Source organism: Microcebus murinus, chromosome 2 (genome assembly GCF_040939455.1).
Source record: "Microcebus murinus isolate Inina chromosome 2, M.murinus_Inina_mat1.0, whole genome shotgun sequence".
Classification (NCBI taxonomy): domain Eukaryota; kingdom Metazoa; phylum Chordata; class Mammalia; order Primates; family Cheirogaleidae; genus Microcebus; species Microcebus murinus.
This window is the reverse complement of record NC_134105.1, coordinates 116592784-116609101: the sequence shown is the minus strand read 5'-3', so window position 1 is coordinate 116609101 and position 16318 is coordinate 116592784. Positions and strand designations below refer to the sequence as shown.

The following is a 16318-nucleotide window of genomic DNA, read 5'->3' as shown; positions in this document are numbered from 1 at the left end:
TTAATTAAGCCTTTCTATTCTATGCCTCCCTTCTTCCTAATATGAGTAATTTCTTTATTTTCACCTCTAAAAAATATTTTGAGTTATCTATTCATATACCTGTCTCTCCCAAAAGATTTTGAGGTCCTCAAGCTCAAGGACTGGCTTGTCTTACTGATCTTTATCTATTCACAAAACTTAACATGGCACCTGACATGTGGTAAATACTTGTTTGGTCAAATGAACACATGTACCCAACTGGTTAATGTCCTTTAAAGGTATTACCTTAGTAGACTTTTTTTTTTAAGGATACTGCAATTGCTAAAAACATTGTGAAACTCCTCTGCTGTTAACATTCAATACCAAAATCATATGCTTTAAGTATCACCATTGTAGGAAAATTGCCGTGTTTTTGAGGGCAAATTTAATTTCTGGAAGCATGTAAAGTATCTCCAAGAGTCAAATCTGATGAATAACAAGTCTAATTTGAGAAATGTTCATTTTGATATAATGTATCAAAATGTAAATATTGTTTTGTCTTAACAGCTACATTAGAGAGAGCTTCTTTTATCATACAGTAATAAATGTTTTTTTAATGTGGCTTATAAACTGGCTTTCCCAGGAAGATAAATTCCCAATACACCGTTGAGATGTTAAATCATTGGAATAAATTAACTTTTCCCCAGCTGTACTCTGTGGAACATATTCCTTGAGTATTAACAATTGCTTGATGAAGAAAAGCTTCTGTGATAGTAAATGAGTTTGGCAAACACTGAGTTAAAGTTGAACAGGTTTTCTTCTTGCTACAGGGTCTTCTTGGAACTTTCTTTTTTTTTTTTTTTTTTGAGCCAGAGCCTCTTTTTGTGGCCTGGGAAGCTGGGACTACAGTTGTGCACCACCACACCCAGCTAATTTTATTTATTTATTTACCTATTTTTTTTTGTAGAGACAAGGTCTTGCTCCGCTCAGGCTTGTTCTTGGAACTTTTAATATGCTTTTTTGTATTGTCTCTAAAAGGATATTCTTTATATATAATATATTTTAAAGTTACATAACTATGGGAGCCACTATGGAAAACAGTAAAATGAAAGTATAGTTTTCCTAGGTAACTTCTTTGAAAGACAACCCTGTTTGCTATTTATCTCATAGAGCTTTTTGTGAGAACTAAAGAAGAATGAAGTATTTAAAGTACCTAACAAGTGCCTAGCATATAGTGAGTGTTACTGCCTCTGCTGTGATATGTCTTAGTACCTTATCATAGTATTAAGAAAACTCATAGTATTAAGAAAACTTCTTTAGAATTTTCTTCTCAGTATCACTTTCCTTGCATTTTCCTCCCCCCAAGTTCAGTTTTTGTTTTATGTCATTGATTCTGGAGTCAATACTTTTTTGGTATTTATTATGAAGAATGTAACATGTAGATACTGGTGTGAATGGGAGATAAAAGATCTGCTAAGTTAAAATGTTTACAAAAGCTTCATGTCTTCAGATTTGATAAAGATGGCTGTGAAGTGCTTTTGCCCAGAAAACAAATTCAGAAATATTTTGGAGTTCAAAAAACAGGATTTTTGTTGATGTCAATTACATTTAAACGTATCATGTTATAACTTGTTACATATTAAAAAATATTAAATATTTCATTTCACTGTAATTGTAAGCATTTTATTGTGATTTTCCCCTATGAATCCAATATATTTAAACATTTAAAATAAAGAATCTATTAGGCAAGAATTCATTCCTTTTCCCATTTTTTGTTAAACCAGAAAGTTTGATCAATATTTGATATAATTTTTAAAAAAATACTTGACATTTGAGATGGCTAGTATAGACTTATTTTAAATAAATATATGATTAATATTAAGATGTTTGAAAAATTAAACTGGCTTTCAGCATAAATCAATGACGTAAGGTATTGAGAATCTGAAATTGAAAACCAATGCTGTTATAGTCAAAAATATTTATATAATCCCAACAATTGTAGTATGGGAAAATAAAATACAATTAGCCCTGCCTAATGTTTTCAAAAATACAGTCTTACGTGTTCTGAGATCTAGTGACTTGATTTTATTTTTATCTAAATTTTTCTCATTTTTATGTCCCCACTATCTTTGTTTTTTCAACAAATGAAATATAAATGTTTCTGATTATCTTGTATTAATAGTGTTACTTTAAAATTTGAAGCAAAATTTTAATTTAGCATTTAAATTTAGAGAAATGTGGGATTTTCTAATATGATTGAATTGCTACAATATCAAATACAGTTTGTATCTTTAACCGTTTCTATTCAGAGGCTCCAGCATATCTCATAGACCTGATGCATGATAAAAATAATGAAATCCGGAAGGTCTGTGATAATACATTAGATATTATAGCGGTAAGTATTCTCTCTACACAAAGTCTAATAGACTTCATTTTTGTGGGAAAAAGACATTGAAAACCTATTTTGAACCATGCATTCAGTGTAAACACATTTATATTTTGATAAGATTCAGAAAATACAATGATACTAAATTTATCTTTTTAAACATTAAGTCTTTTGGCTTTCAACTTTGAAATATATAGACTCCTTACATAAAGAGGTTTTCTACGCATTTAGAGTTTAAGTCTGATCTACATGGCCTCTCAGAATCACTTGTTTTTCAGAGAAATTGTTGTATTTTAGGGGCAGGGAGTTTGAAGACAATTTTGTTCAAAACTCAAGCAATCAACTTTGCAGTTTGCCCATTAAATGTTTTAAATCAAATCAGCTATTTTTTAGTTATTTGATAATTTTTGTTATATATTGTACATAGAATTGTTTTGTAAGTTGCTTTGGAATGGTGGGAAATATAAAAATCTCAATGTCGTTTATGATTTTGGAGGTTTTTGAAGGATTCATGACTAGAGAGATGATCAGAGGGATGATCTAAGTCTTGGGTTAGAAGCTTATTAACCCTGCCTGGATTTGAGCCTTGCCCAGGCCTGTGCCAGATACTAGATTATTTTGAACATTTTTTACCTATGGCATATACTGCTAGACACAGCCAGCTTGCTTCCTCCTTTGAACTGGATTTGGCTCACTTTTTAAAAAGTTTATTGAATATAGCCTATTCAATAGTTTTCAAACATGTCAGAATAACAGTTTGAAAAATCAATAACTTCATTGGAAATCCACTAAGTTGGTACTTCTGCTAGTGTTATCATTGGAAACTAAACAGTCACCATTAGGAACTTTTTTGTCACTTACCTACATTTTATTTTAGAAATTCATCTTATTTGATACCCTTTGCTTTTTAGATTTGACTAAGTATTTTGTTACTGGTTTAGAACTAAATTGGTACATTGACATTTTTAGCTTTGACTCTAAGTCAGAGTAAAGAAAATGTTCATATTAAATCCTTGCTTTACCAAGATATTTCATACATGTAGGCCTCTGATCACAGAGTTTATGAATATAGAATATTTAATGTGCCTAATGAACAATTTCATGGCTCATATACTATTTTCTAGTAGATTACTATGTCATTCTTGTATGTAGTATGTATAGAATAAGAACAAGAAACTTCTTAAAGTTCTACATGTGATTATTTTACTTTAAGCAATGTGGAAAGGAGAGAGTTGTCAGTCTGTTATGTATTACCTTTGACATACTTTTTATCTACCTTATTTTGAGGAAAGGTAGATGGAAGATAATATGCTTAGATTTATATATTAGGTGTCTTTGGTTTAGAATGTAAATTAATGATAGTTCCAAAAGGCCAGCTCAACCTTATTATGAAAATATTTTGTAAAAATATGAATATATTTATTATAAAATAAATATTTTCATTTCAAATTATTTCTAAACTCTAGGTTCAAGTCTCATCATAAATTGGAGTCACCCCTACCCTTTGTCTCTTTTCTCTTCTAGATATTGCCCTAGCTCTCTCTTCATTTCTAGAAACAAAGTTTTGAAAAAGTTGTCTAGATTTTACTTCCTTCATTTCCTCACTTCCCTCATCCTCCTATCAACCTATACTAATTCTGGCTTCTGCTTTCTTTGCTGCATTGAAGTGGTGCTCACCATGAGAAGTCTCAGTTAGCGTTAGTAACAGCTTATTAGAAACCTGCCTAGAATAGGAGTGGATGATCTCTTAAGACTCTCTATATCTCTAGATATTGATTTCCTTGTATTCTCTGCTTTACTATATTCTATAATAATAAAAAATCCAAAAAATATAGAAAGAATGGGAATATTTGTCACTCAAAGCAATTTATCTTTAAGAAAACAAACTACCACTCAAGACAGATAGTGTGGAATAATACTAAGAAAAGTAGATATATTCCAAGCCTTGGGGAAATATGCCTTCTACAATAAAGGGCTAAATAATACACTAGTAATGATTTGTTTAATGTAGTTGGGCCCCAGCCCTCAACTGATAAAACAGATGTATGGTGGAGGATTACAAGACTTGTATTGCGTGATGCAATCTCTGTGACCTTATCAGTAAGTTGTTCCCTGAGTTGACTAAGTTACTTGTAGCCTGGGGAGGCAGTGAATGTTGTAGAGGCAGAGAGGAGCAGAAGGGCAAGGTGAGAGGAGCCTAATACTTGATCTTCCAAGAAAATTATAATAGTCAGTTGACCATTGCCTTTTCTCTCCGTGTCTTGGGAATCATGAATAGAACACAACCTACATATCTGATCTAGAGAGCTTCTAAAAACTCATTTAGATTTTTATCCTTCAGTATATGCTCAACTTTGTGTGAAATATCTGAGAACCTCAAAAATTACTCCCAAATTGATAAACAAAACCCTCCCCTGATTTTTCTGGATTGTCAAACACTTAATACATGTGTTGACGTACATACTATGTGCCAAACACTAAAATCGGCACAGGGAATACAAAACTCAACAACACAAAGTCTCTTGAATCTAAAAGTTTACAATTTAGACTCTGGAGAGCACCAAGATACTGTTATCTAAGCATGTGAACTGGCCTTCCAGGAGCAGTACTACTGCATTGCCCTAACAGTAGATATTGGATACTAATGGCACACTATCTCTAGGGTGTTTACAGCAGAAAGGATATAACTAGGTTCTCTGGTAAAGACTGATGTCTGTTGTCTTTCTAGTCATTGACAGGCGGGTTTGTGATTTGGTACTAACACAGGTTTGTGTCACTGAATATTTGAATGTTAGCTCTTCGTTTTTTAGTAACTCTAATTATGATCATGGGCAAACTATGTGTATTCTAATAATTTAGAATTAATACCAAGCCCTAGTATTTTAAACTTGAAAAATGAGGTGCTATCTTCATTTTATGACAGACAAAATTGTACATAATAAGGCTGGTTTATTAAAATCAGATAAGCCAATAGAGGTTTAAATGTAGCCTCTTCATCATTAATCGTTATGGTCTCTGAAACGATTACCAAGAAAGCCTGTGTCAGACAGAAAAGCTGGGCTTATTAATAATCTTGCCAGGGCCAGGCACAGTGGCTCACCCTGTAATCCCAGCATTTTGGGAGGCCAAGGTAGGAGGCTCAGTTGAGACCAGGAGTTCAAGATCAGCATGGATAATATAGTGAGACCCTGTCTCTACAAAAAATTAAAAAATTATATGAACCTGTTGGCACATACCTATAGTCCCAGCTACTTTTGAGGCTGAGGCAGGAGGATTGCATGAGCCCAGGAGTTTGAGGTTACAATGAGCTATGATTGTACCACTGTACTGCAGCCTGGGCAACAGAGCAAGACCCTTTTTCAAACAAACAAACAAACAAACAAAAATCTTGCTATCCAGGGAGAGCACTTTAAAAAGTATCTCACAACATCTTGGAAAAAAATTAAAGAAAAGGTTTTATAGGTTTAGGATTAGCATTAGAACTCAGGCTTTCTACAGTATAATATAGGTAGGGATTAGTTATTAATATAATAGGTATCTAGTCACTTTCAGTTGGCATGCAGGTTGGGTATAGGCACAGACCAGTGATTTTCAAGTGAGTTGTTGACAGAAACATCTAAAATAATTTTTCTCCAGAGCAGGTAGAACTGGTTCTTGCTTGTTTTGCAGTCTTCATAAATTTTCATTTCTCGACATAAGTTTGATTTTTATTTCTTAGTTCTATACTGTCTAATTGGGTTTAATGAGATAAGTTTGGTTAGCCCTCTTTTGTAGTTCATTTTCATATTGCATTTTAAAAAGGTAGATATTTAGGATATTTTCCAGCTTGTTAGAATTTAAATACACGAAATTATATATACATAAATGTATATATGCCTGTTACTTCATTTTTTTAAATTGGCAACAGTTGGACTTAACTGTAGTAAGAAAGAAAAAAATTATTAATTTTTGCTTAAATAAATATTATTTAGTTATATCTTTTACTTTGTGGTCAAGGGGAAAGGTCAGCATTTGGTGTACTTCTATTGAGAGATAGTTTATAAAGGTCAACAACTTTTATTGTGTGTGTGTGTCATTGGGAGAAATAATTTTCTAAGATAAAAAAAGCATCTTTTTAGCAGCTACCACCTTAATCTTAATGAGCAACTAAATTACTCTAGACCTGCTTTAATTTAGTATGAAAAATTATATTAAATAAACCATATTACAGTCTCATTTAGGGGGCTGCCACATTAAAGGAGAAAGGAAAATCTGTTTTCTATCAGTTATGTTAGAACACACAAAGCAGTCCCATGTAGCTCTGCGTTATCCTATAGTGTGTTAATCAGATACAAGGTGTGACGGAAGCCAGTGACAAAGGGTTTTCCTGATAGTGAACAGGCTCTGATAATAGGCTAGTTAAGGCTTCATAATGTTTCAGTGGTTAAGTAGTAAACAAAATGATGTTAGACTTCAAAAAGGATGGCACATTCCATGTAAAATCAAGCCATAAGTCTCTCATGACACTTTAGAATTTATGGAGACTGAGTGCTTAAGATCATAATGTCAAGAGCTGAGAAGGAAAGAAAATAAAGAACAAAGCATGTTTTCCTTTAAATAAAGGATAAACTCAAGGCTCAAAGCCAAGACACCAGAGTGCACTTATTGTGATAAGAAGTATTTCAAAAATGAAGGAAAAACAACTATATTCCTGGAGTATTTCCAAAAAGATTTGATAGATTTGATGATGTATCTTGGCTATGATTGAGCTGTGACATCCCTGAATTCTCATAGTTATTTCCTAATATGATTGGGGGTGGGAGTGGATAAATAAGAGGGGAGTAGAGATTGTGGGAAGGGTGTTAGAGGGAATTGATTTTAATTGATATATGGTGAATTTATTTAAAAATTTTTGACACTGAATATTCATTTAGAATTACTATTTAACTTTTTAAAAGAAACTCCTATACTACCAGTATTTTTCAGTTATTTGGGGTAGTTATTTCAGTAGCTTTATAAAGCAATAGTATTAATCATAGGTTTTTATTTATAGAATGTTAGAACTTGAATAAGTTTCATATATGTTTCATTTTACAAATGAAGAATCTGAGACCAAGAAAGACTAAAATACCTTTAGAAGATTGCATACTTCAATTAGGAACAGAGCTAGAAACAGAACCCAGGTCTTCTGGCTCCTAGTCCAATGTTCTGTGTATTATACCATACCATATTTTTAATAGCTGTAAGTTCAGGTGCTAAGAAGTTGACTCTGTCATGGCTATTATAAACTATATTCATTGAGGATTCCTAGAGCATATATGGAGGATAGCTGAGGCTAGGGATTCCAGAATGATGGTCCATTGGAATATGAAAAAGTTTTTACTGATTTTCACTGAAAGAAGAAAAACATAAAAAAGGAAGAAGGTATACGAATTTTTTGTTGTTTTTTTTTTGTTTTGTGTCTTTTTTGTTTGTTTTTGTGTTTGTTTTTGTTTTGGTAGGAGGAGATGTAAGGTTAACATGTTTTGTTTTGGGCAAGTACTATACCTCTTTATTTTTATTTTGAGATTCTCTTTATCACATTTTTTAGTTTTCAAATGGCTCTTCGTTTATAAAACAATAGTGGGAAGCAATTGATTTACTTTTAGTATCAGACCCCAAGATGTGCTTTTGTACCTTTCCTGAAATCTAAACTTTTGAGACTACTCTTATAGCCTATTAATTTACTACACTTGCTGAATAGAATCTCAGCAGCCATAAGCTAAAATATTTGATTTTCAAGAAGTCAAGTAAACCTTTTAAGAAACAAATGGTCAGCACCATATAGCAAAACAATGCAATTTCTTTTGATTCTAACTAATGTTTAATAAAAAAAGAAATAAAAATATTTAAATGAATATTGTGTTCCTCATGGCATATATCATTCTGCAGTAATTTATTTGGTAAACATTTGAAAACCTGAGACTTCATTATCACAAACTAGAACAAACTTTACGGCACAAGTGTAATATCTTAATAATGTCTTATACTTAGCCCCTAAACTTAAAAAATACATATTTTAAAATATTTTCCCAAAGTTAGCCATTTATATTGGAATTAAGAAAGTCAATGAAAACTGGTGGGATATATATGAATAGTCATTGTGATTCTATCTAGCTAAAGGTTTTATGGGTATTTTTCCTATAATTTTCAAATTTCAACAATGAAATATTACTTTTATAATCATGAATCTCTAAATATTATTTTCATAAAGTCATGTTAAAACTCTTGGAGACTTTAAAAACAAGAACTTTTAAGGCCTTAATACTGTTTGGTCAAGGTTTTTGTTTTGTTTTTTTGCCATTTTCTATCTATGATCTCTAACAAGGAGCCATACAAACCTATTAAATCCCAAGGCCACCTCTTATGAAAACTCTGCTTGTCATTGTAATGGATTCATTGTAGTAGGATTCTGTAAGCATTTTTGGATCTTTTTGCAAGACATAATTTTCAATATCCTAAATAATTACACATTTGGTATAGAATAGCATTCTGCTTTATATTTCCTAAGGGAAAAGCTGTTTTGCTTTTTTTTCAAAGAACTTAAAAACAACCATAGTGTTTTCATTGTGATCGTATAAACAATAATGCATATGTTAATCATTATGTTAGGCATAAAAATTAAATGTATTGTTTTATAGTATAAAAATACCTAAAATTAGAATAAAAAATGTTTAAAGAGGAAAATGACAGTATAATCTGTACCATTACTATTCTACTTTTTAGGCTTATGATGCTAATTGATGCACTGGTTCTATAGGATAATTCAGTTATAAACTGATAAAAGAGAGAAAGTGAACATTTTAAAGGAATGTGTAAGAGTAGTCTTATAACATTTGGTGCTAGGTTCTGGGCTAACTCACTGCCTTAGAAAACCAGTTTACCAAGAGCGTACCAGAAGTTAGCCACAGAGGCTCATGGATATTTTTGGTTTGTGTGTTTGGACTTTTCTCAAATAGAGTGAAAAATCCCTTTTATAACTCAGGCTTATACGTGTAAATTCATTAATAAGAAGATTGCTTTGAGCTTGTAGGGTAATAAGAAGAAGGTAGGAGGGCTATTGTTTGTGAAAAAAATCTTCTTTGTTATACACATCCAAATTGTAGATATATATAACATATAGACATGTATTTTTGTTGTTAAATTACAATAAAAATTCTAAAGATATATAATAAGATCTTACAAGAGGGTGTAAAGTGATACCTCAAAGTAAGTATTTTTTTTGTACAGAACATGGATATGTAGTGTAAGGAATTTTTAAAAATATTACCTACCTCTATAACATTTCAGAAGTATTAGTAGGAGGCAAGTTTTACTCTTAGTGGAGTAGCAAACCATATATTTTCTGTGCGTTAGACACTTGACTTAATTTTAACTCCTATTCTTACACTAGGAATCAATATGATTGAAACATAAGTTATAATAACACAATCAGATCGTGTATTTTTCTGTCATCTCCCTTGAATACCTCTTCAGATAATTCAGATTTTAAATTATTCTAGCAAAATGAAGTTATTTTTATGCCTCTTGCCAAGTGAAACAAGCTACTATTCTTAAAAGAAACAATAACATTCAAATTAATTCAAGTATTTAATGTGGATTTAATAGGATTTTTTTGTATTATAAAGTATATTCTGGAAGTTCTGATGATCTGTGACCAATTTATCTTTTAGAAAAAAGCCAATTAGTATGAGAATTTCTTGCTCCGAAGTACCATTTTACTTTTTATTTATGCATTAAATGTTTTACCTCAGTGGGTATAATAAGTTCATCCATTCTACTGTAAGAGTATGTAATATATGATCATTCTTTGTAAATTATGTGGCCATTTCTAATATGGCAATAATATCTTTTTGCAGCTAACTTTAATTGAGCCATACATAGAACCACATATGGTACCAAAAAAGTATACTTTTAAAATTTAAAGACATTCAAATTTATATTTAGCATTTATACTAAATTACTTTGAAGCTAATTACAGTGCCTGTATTACATAATTAGTCATCACTTAGTATTTTATTTAATTTTGGAGACCCAAAATGAACCACCAAAATCTGTAGCCAACAAAACTTGTTACACCATCTCCATGCATATTATTTTTCAGCTCCCTCTTTCCCCAGTACCTTCCCAAGTATGGCCCAGACAGAGAACATAATGCGTTGTATAATATGCTTACCAGACCAGAAACTACTTCCTCTCATATTATTGCTTAGTCAGCTTTAAAGTCCATTTACAAAATTTTAGAGTTGAAAGTTGACCTTGGGGGTCATTTATTATATTCTCATTCAATGAATAATCCATTCTACAGTGACCCCAACAAATATTAATTTATCTTCCGTTTAACTGCCTCTTCCACATTGCTGGCCCAAGGTTGGAGTACTGTAATAGCCACAACCAGCTGTGCTCCCTGGACCAAGTTACTTTAGTGTTCTGGGCCTCATTTTCTCCTTTGTATTAATAAAATTGTGATAATTACAGTACCTATTTCAAAGAGCTGTTATTTAAATTAACAGAAATGTCTAACATTTATAAGTATTCTCAATATGTTTTCTAAATTCATTACATGTATTATCTCATATTGTCAGAACAATGTATATGTGATCAGTGATTGCATGATTGTATAAATTACCATCACTGTGGTGATGGTAAATTACCAATCACTGTGACCACATCAATAATACCAACAAAGCATATAGCATTTGGATTTATTATTTATATCTGAATAGTCAATTTCAAATATAGGTTAGCATCATAGATGTAACTAAGGGTAAAGATTTCCTTCAGTGTTTTAAATACTGAATTTCTATCAATTGAATAATAAATGTGTATTACTTTTAAAGTACAATGCAATAATTAATGTTTATGATAGCTCTTAATTTTATACAATTTAATTTTAAATAATTATATTAGGAAATAGATTGATAACTAATGGAAGTGTTCATAGGTAACTATTAGAAAAGAAAGAAAGCTTAATAATTTGGTGACAAAAGTGCCATTAGCAATACCACGGTCAAAAAATATCTTCTACCTTCACCAACCTCACTTGAAAGGGAGCATCTATATATTGTCAAAAATGCACAGTATAGAACACACAATCTGACAGCTGACACTGCTATGAGATTCATTGATAATGTGAAACCTAAAATTGAAAAAGTAAAATCATAACAAGAAAATTATAATAATAATTACATTTATTATAAAATTTCAGTTTTATTTTTACATCCAAGAAATTTATTCTGTGAAGGCAATTTTTGACATGAGTCCTAGGTTAGGTTGAAAATTGCTCAGCATTTAACTAAAATGTATATTTGATCCACCTCTTAGTTTTTGTGACCATCTGTCAGTGCTATTGCCCTGCATCCCTCTAACTCCTTTTAGACAGCTATAAACAAGTGTGCTTAAATATATGACAGAGGAATTTAAATTCAAGAGCCCTAAGGTTAGGATGACAAGAAATATCTTCAACCTTTTTTTTTTCCATCTATGCTATCATTTCTATTGTCCATTGTTAAGTGAATACACTAGTCAGAAGTAGCCATAACCTATAATACAGGTAGGTAGATTTATCAGTTCTGCTGTAGCTTATAGTAATTTGCCTGTTAGTACTTCAAAACCATTCACCAAGAACTTTCTTGGTGATAAGTGTTACCGATAACACCTGTCAGTGAATAAGCCACCGCGTTCTTGCTCTTCAGTAGTTCCTGGTCAAAGCAAGAGATAGATATTTTAAAAAATAATTACAACTAAATAAGATAACATTGTTATTTTGTGGTTGGAACAAAATTCAATTTAATTCTGCTATTTCTTTCCTATAGTAAACCATTTCTGCAGTTAAATCCTTCAATATTTAACAGTGCTTTTTTCCCCCCTAGTGTCATCTAAACTAAACTAATAAATTAGCAAAGGGTATCATTTTAATGCTAACCACCTGTCATTACTACCACAAATATAGTTGATCCTTTAACAATGCAGAAGTTAGGGGCACTGACTTACACACACACACACACACACACACACACACACACACACACATTCTGTTGAAAATCTGTGTATAACTTTTTTTTTTTTTTTAGAGACAAGGTCTTGCTCTGTCACCCAGGCTAGAGTACAGGCTATTGTGCAGTGGCCTGATTATAGCTCACTGTAACCTTGACCTTCTGGGCTCAAGTGATCCTCCCACCTCAGCCTCCCAAGTCACTGGAAATATAGGCACATACCACCTATGTCTGGCTATTTATTTATTTATTTATTTTTGGTAGAGACAAGTTCTCTACTCATCATAAAAGTCTTCAATCCTCTTTGTCAGCTGAGGAGAAGGAAGTAGAGGAGGGGTTGGTCTTGCTGTCTCAGGGATGGCAGAAGCAAAAGAAAATCCACATATAAGCGCACCCTCGCAGTTCAAACCCAGGTTGTTCAAGGATCAGCTGTAACTAGAGCCGCAAGAACTTTTTGGAAGTTGAAGTCTGATTGCTCACCTAAATTCTGGAAATAGATAATATTAAATAAAAATTTGTGAAATTTAAACTTTTTCAGTGTTTGCCATTGCCATTAGTGATTAATAATCCAAACAGAAACTTCTTTATATATTTAATTGCTTTTTGTTGGCTATTGTATAAAGTAATTCTGAATGGGTATTTTTAATGTTCCCTCTAGCCCAAAGAAAGGCCCTCAAAGTTCTCCTCTCATGAAATAAAAGTATAGCTATCAGAGTGCCAGGGAAGTAAGCTTACATAACAGTTGACTATTTGTTTCAATAGGAATATGATGAAGAATGGGCTAAGAAAATTCAGAGTGAAAAGTTTCGTTGGCACAACTCTCAGTGGCTAGAGATGGTAGAGAGTCGTCAGATGGATGAGAGTGAGCAGTACTTGTATGGGGATGATCGAATTGAGCCATACATCCACGAAGGAGATATTCTCGAAAGACCTGACCTTTTCTACAATTCAGGTAAGGTGATAACCAAAGCAAAAATAGAGGGATTTTGGTCTGCCATCTTTGCACATTCCCAAGCTTTATAAGTGCTGCTTGTAGTTATATAAATGGTCTTCTGCTAATTATTTCAGATGTAATATTTATATACAATAGGCAAACCTATTAACTCACCATTAATTTTTTCCATGTTAGTCTTTGATGTAATCTCCAAAAAAATGGCTGTAGCCAGGAAAACTAATTGCTCTTAGAAGAAGCTTATTATTAGCCAGAATGTGTTAACTTAAACTAACAACTTCAAGATTTCTGACTTCTGTTAAAACATGTAATCATTTTCTTTATTCTACATTTATTAAATGTATACTTTATCAATTTATGTTTTGTTTTCCAATCTATTTAATCTCAACAGTTTAATTTTGCCATGGTTTTGCTTTAGTTTCAAACTACTGAACTATTTGGTGACTATTGGGAAGATTTAGACACTTTATAGCAATAGCATCCTCCTAAACTCTGCTAGTGTTTTCAGAGCCAAGCATGATAGTATGCGCCTATAGTCCCAACTAGTCAGGAGGCTAAGGTGGGAGGATCACTTGAGCCTAGGAATTCAAATCTAGCCTGAGCAACACAGAGAAACCCTATCTCTTTAAATAACAACAATAACAACAGCAACAAAAAAAGAAACTCTGCTTAGCATTTTTAAGGTAAAATTTAATATTTGCATAAATCTTACATATATTATAACCTTGTTGATTCTGCAATGCTACCTTTTTCCAGAGATGAGTTTGTCACAAAGATTGGCAAATTTTTTCATATTCTGGCTTTTAATGTTTTCTACTATTGCCAATATTAATATCACTTCATTGAAGTCATTTAGTTGAGAAAAGGAAAGAAAGGATTTCTGATTAAGATCTGTCACAAGCTGGAAATAAAAGGCATTAAAGTAATTATATCTGAATTAATGGCTCACCTTTTTTTCCTACTGTGTATTTTTACTATGTATTTATTAAGTGTTTTCAGTATAAGTTTTCTAAAAGCATGTATTGTCTCATCAAAACAATTTGTGTGTGATCAATGATTGATTCCATAAATTAACATCACATCTAATCACTGTACCCACATTAATAATACCATTCACATATTCAGTCATGTGTTTTCTTAATTGTGTATTGTGCAGATTTTCCATAGGTACAATGTATTATTTTTATATTTGATATAAATACTTGATCTTGGAAAACATATGCTTTACTTTGAAAATTGAATAGATTTCTTCCTAACTGAACTTTACAGTAGTTATGAAATGCTGCTTTGTGTTTCAAACCAGATGGAGTAGATCATTAATTTCAACCAACCAGAATTTCTTAGTTCAGTAATGGCAAGCAGCTGTTCCTTACATATTCAGTATTCATGAACTAAGATGATGTAAAATATATATGATATTCCTGGAATCAAATTTCTTGCTTTGAAGGTTGATAGCTCCCTTTCAGCGTGAATCAATTACCACTTTCCAAAACTGCATAAAACTATTAACCACCTCAGTGTTCAACTTTGTTGTTTTAATACAATTAAAATTTCAGAACAGAGTTCTGAAAAGTTAGACCACATTTCCAAAATTAATTCATTTAAATTAACCTATTAAATGAAAATGCTAAATATTTTTGTGAGATACTTTATAATTAAAATGTATAACTTATGCTTTTGTGAGAAAGTTGAACTATGTATATTTATATATTATAATTTAGAAACAGCAGCAGCTGATGGAAACATAAAGTATTTGAGGGGTGTAATATTATTGTTAAGTATCTTTGTAGTTTTTTTTTAATACCTGTAGCCTAATGATATGATAGACACTTGACAGTGGAAATTACATGCTGTGAATTTAAAGATATAGTTCTTATAGTAAGCTATATTTTTTTAGTTTAAGAATTTTTTACCTGCTTCATTTTCCATGAATTGTCCATGGACTAAATGAATCTCAGTAGCATTTCTTGATATTTCTCATGTAAATCTAGAAATGTCAGCCTCTGTTCATTTGTCATATGCAATTCTATCTTCAGAAACATCAGATAAATTTGTAGTATTGCGGATTTGTTTGAATGCTTGAGCCATCTTATTAAGCCTCTGGGTATCCATGAAAGTTTACGCTGTTTACAATAAAAGCAGCTTTAGTAGTTTTTCAGCCAGAGGTTAAACTAAATGGCCTTAATTCCCTGAGTCTTATCTTTTACTTTAAAATGAAATGACATTTGCTGCTTCCTAGTCATTAGTATCACCCTCTATATTTTCAAACTATTAAATATCAGTAAAATGTAGCTGTTTATTACTTGCTTTTTAAAAAAAAAAATTTTAGTGTTGTCATGAAATAGGAAACTAGCATCTCTTTTAGTTACAGTATTTTTAGAGTCTAAAATTATTATGATTGTAATCACGGATTAATTTCCTTTGCTATCATAAAAATAAAGCTGTATTGCTACTATACATTTCTAAATGATATTTTTTAATTTTTTTCTTGCTTTATTAATTGTGGTGATATTCTTAAGTATATGAATATATTCCTGTAATATGAAGCTTAAGATGGTTTGTTTCTGTCTCAGAATCATTATAAAAACCATGGTTTTTATTTACCTGTATGTTTCTGTGATGTATCTTATCAAGTATAGCCAAATACAGATTTGTCATGTTAGTTATTTTTCTCATTTTCTGCATTATTGGCATCTATTTTCTTCTGCAAATTCACAGTACTTTTTGCTAGTTCAACAAAGATCCCAATATTATATTCATTTGACTGTAAGAAATTAAAATAAAGCCAAACGTGGTAGCATGTGCCTGTCATCCCAGCGACTCGGGACACTGAGGCAGAAGGAAGACTCGGTTGAGTCCAGGAGTTCTGGCCTGTAGTGTGCTCTGCCTATGAGGTGTCCACACTAAGTCCAGCATCAGTATGGTGACCTTCCAAGGGAAGAGGGGACCACTAGGTTGCCTAAGGAGGGGTGAACTGGCCCATGTTGGAAACAGTAGGTCAGTAGTGGG

The 16318-nt window shown here is 31.9% G+C and overlaps 1 protein-coding gene across 4 annotated transcripts in view; it reads left to right on the top strand.

The window, feature by feature from the left end:
- The window catches only part of KIFAP3 (kinesin associated protein 3), a 157478-nt gene that overhangs the window by 106892 nt on the left and 34268 nt on the right, over nucleotides 1–16318 (top strand). For all 4 annotated transcript variants that reach the window (XM_076000373.1, XM_076000374.1, XM_012763635.3 and 1 more), the window contains 2 exons: nucleotides 2268–2353; nucleotides 13120–13309. In XM_076000373.1, coding sequence (XP_075856488.1) covers nucleotides 2268–2353; nucleotides 13120–13309 — 276 coding nt within the window. The remainder of the gene's footprint in view (nucleotides 1–2267; nucleotides 2354–13119; nucleotides 13310–16318) is intronic.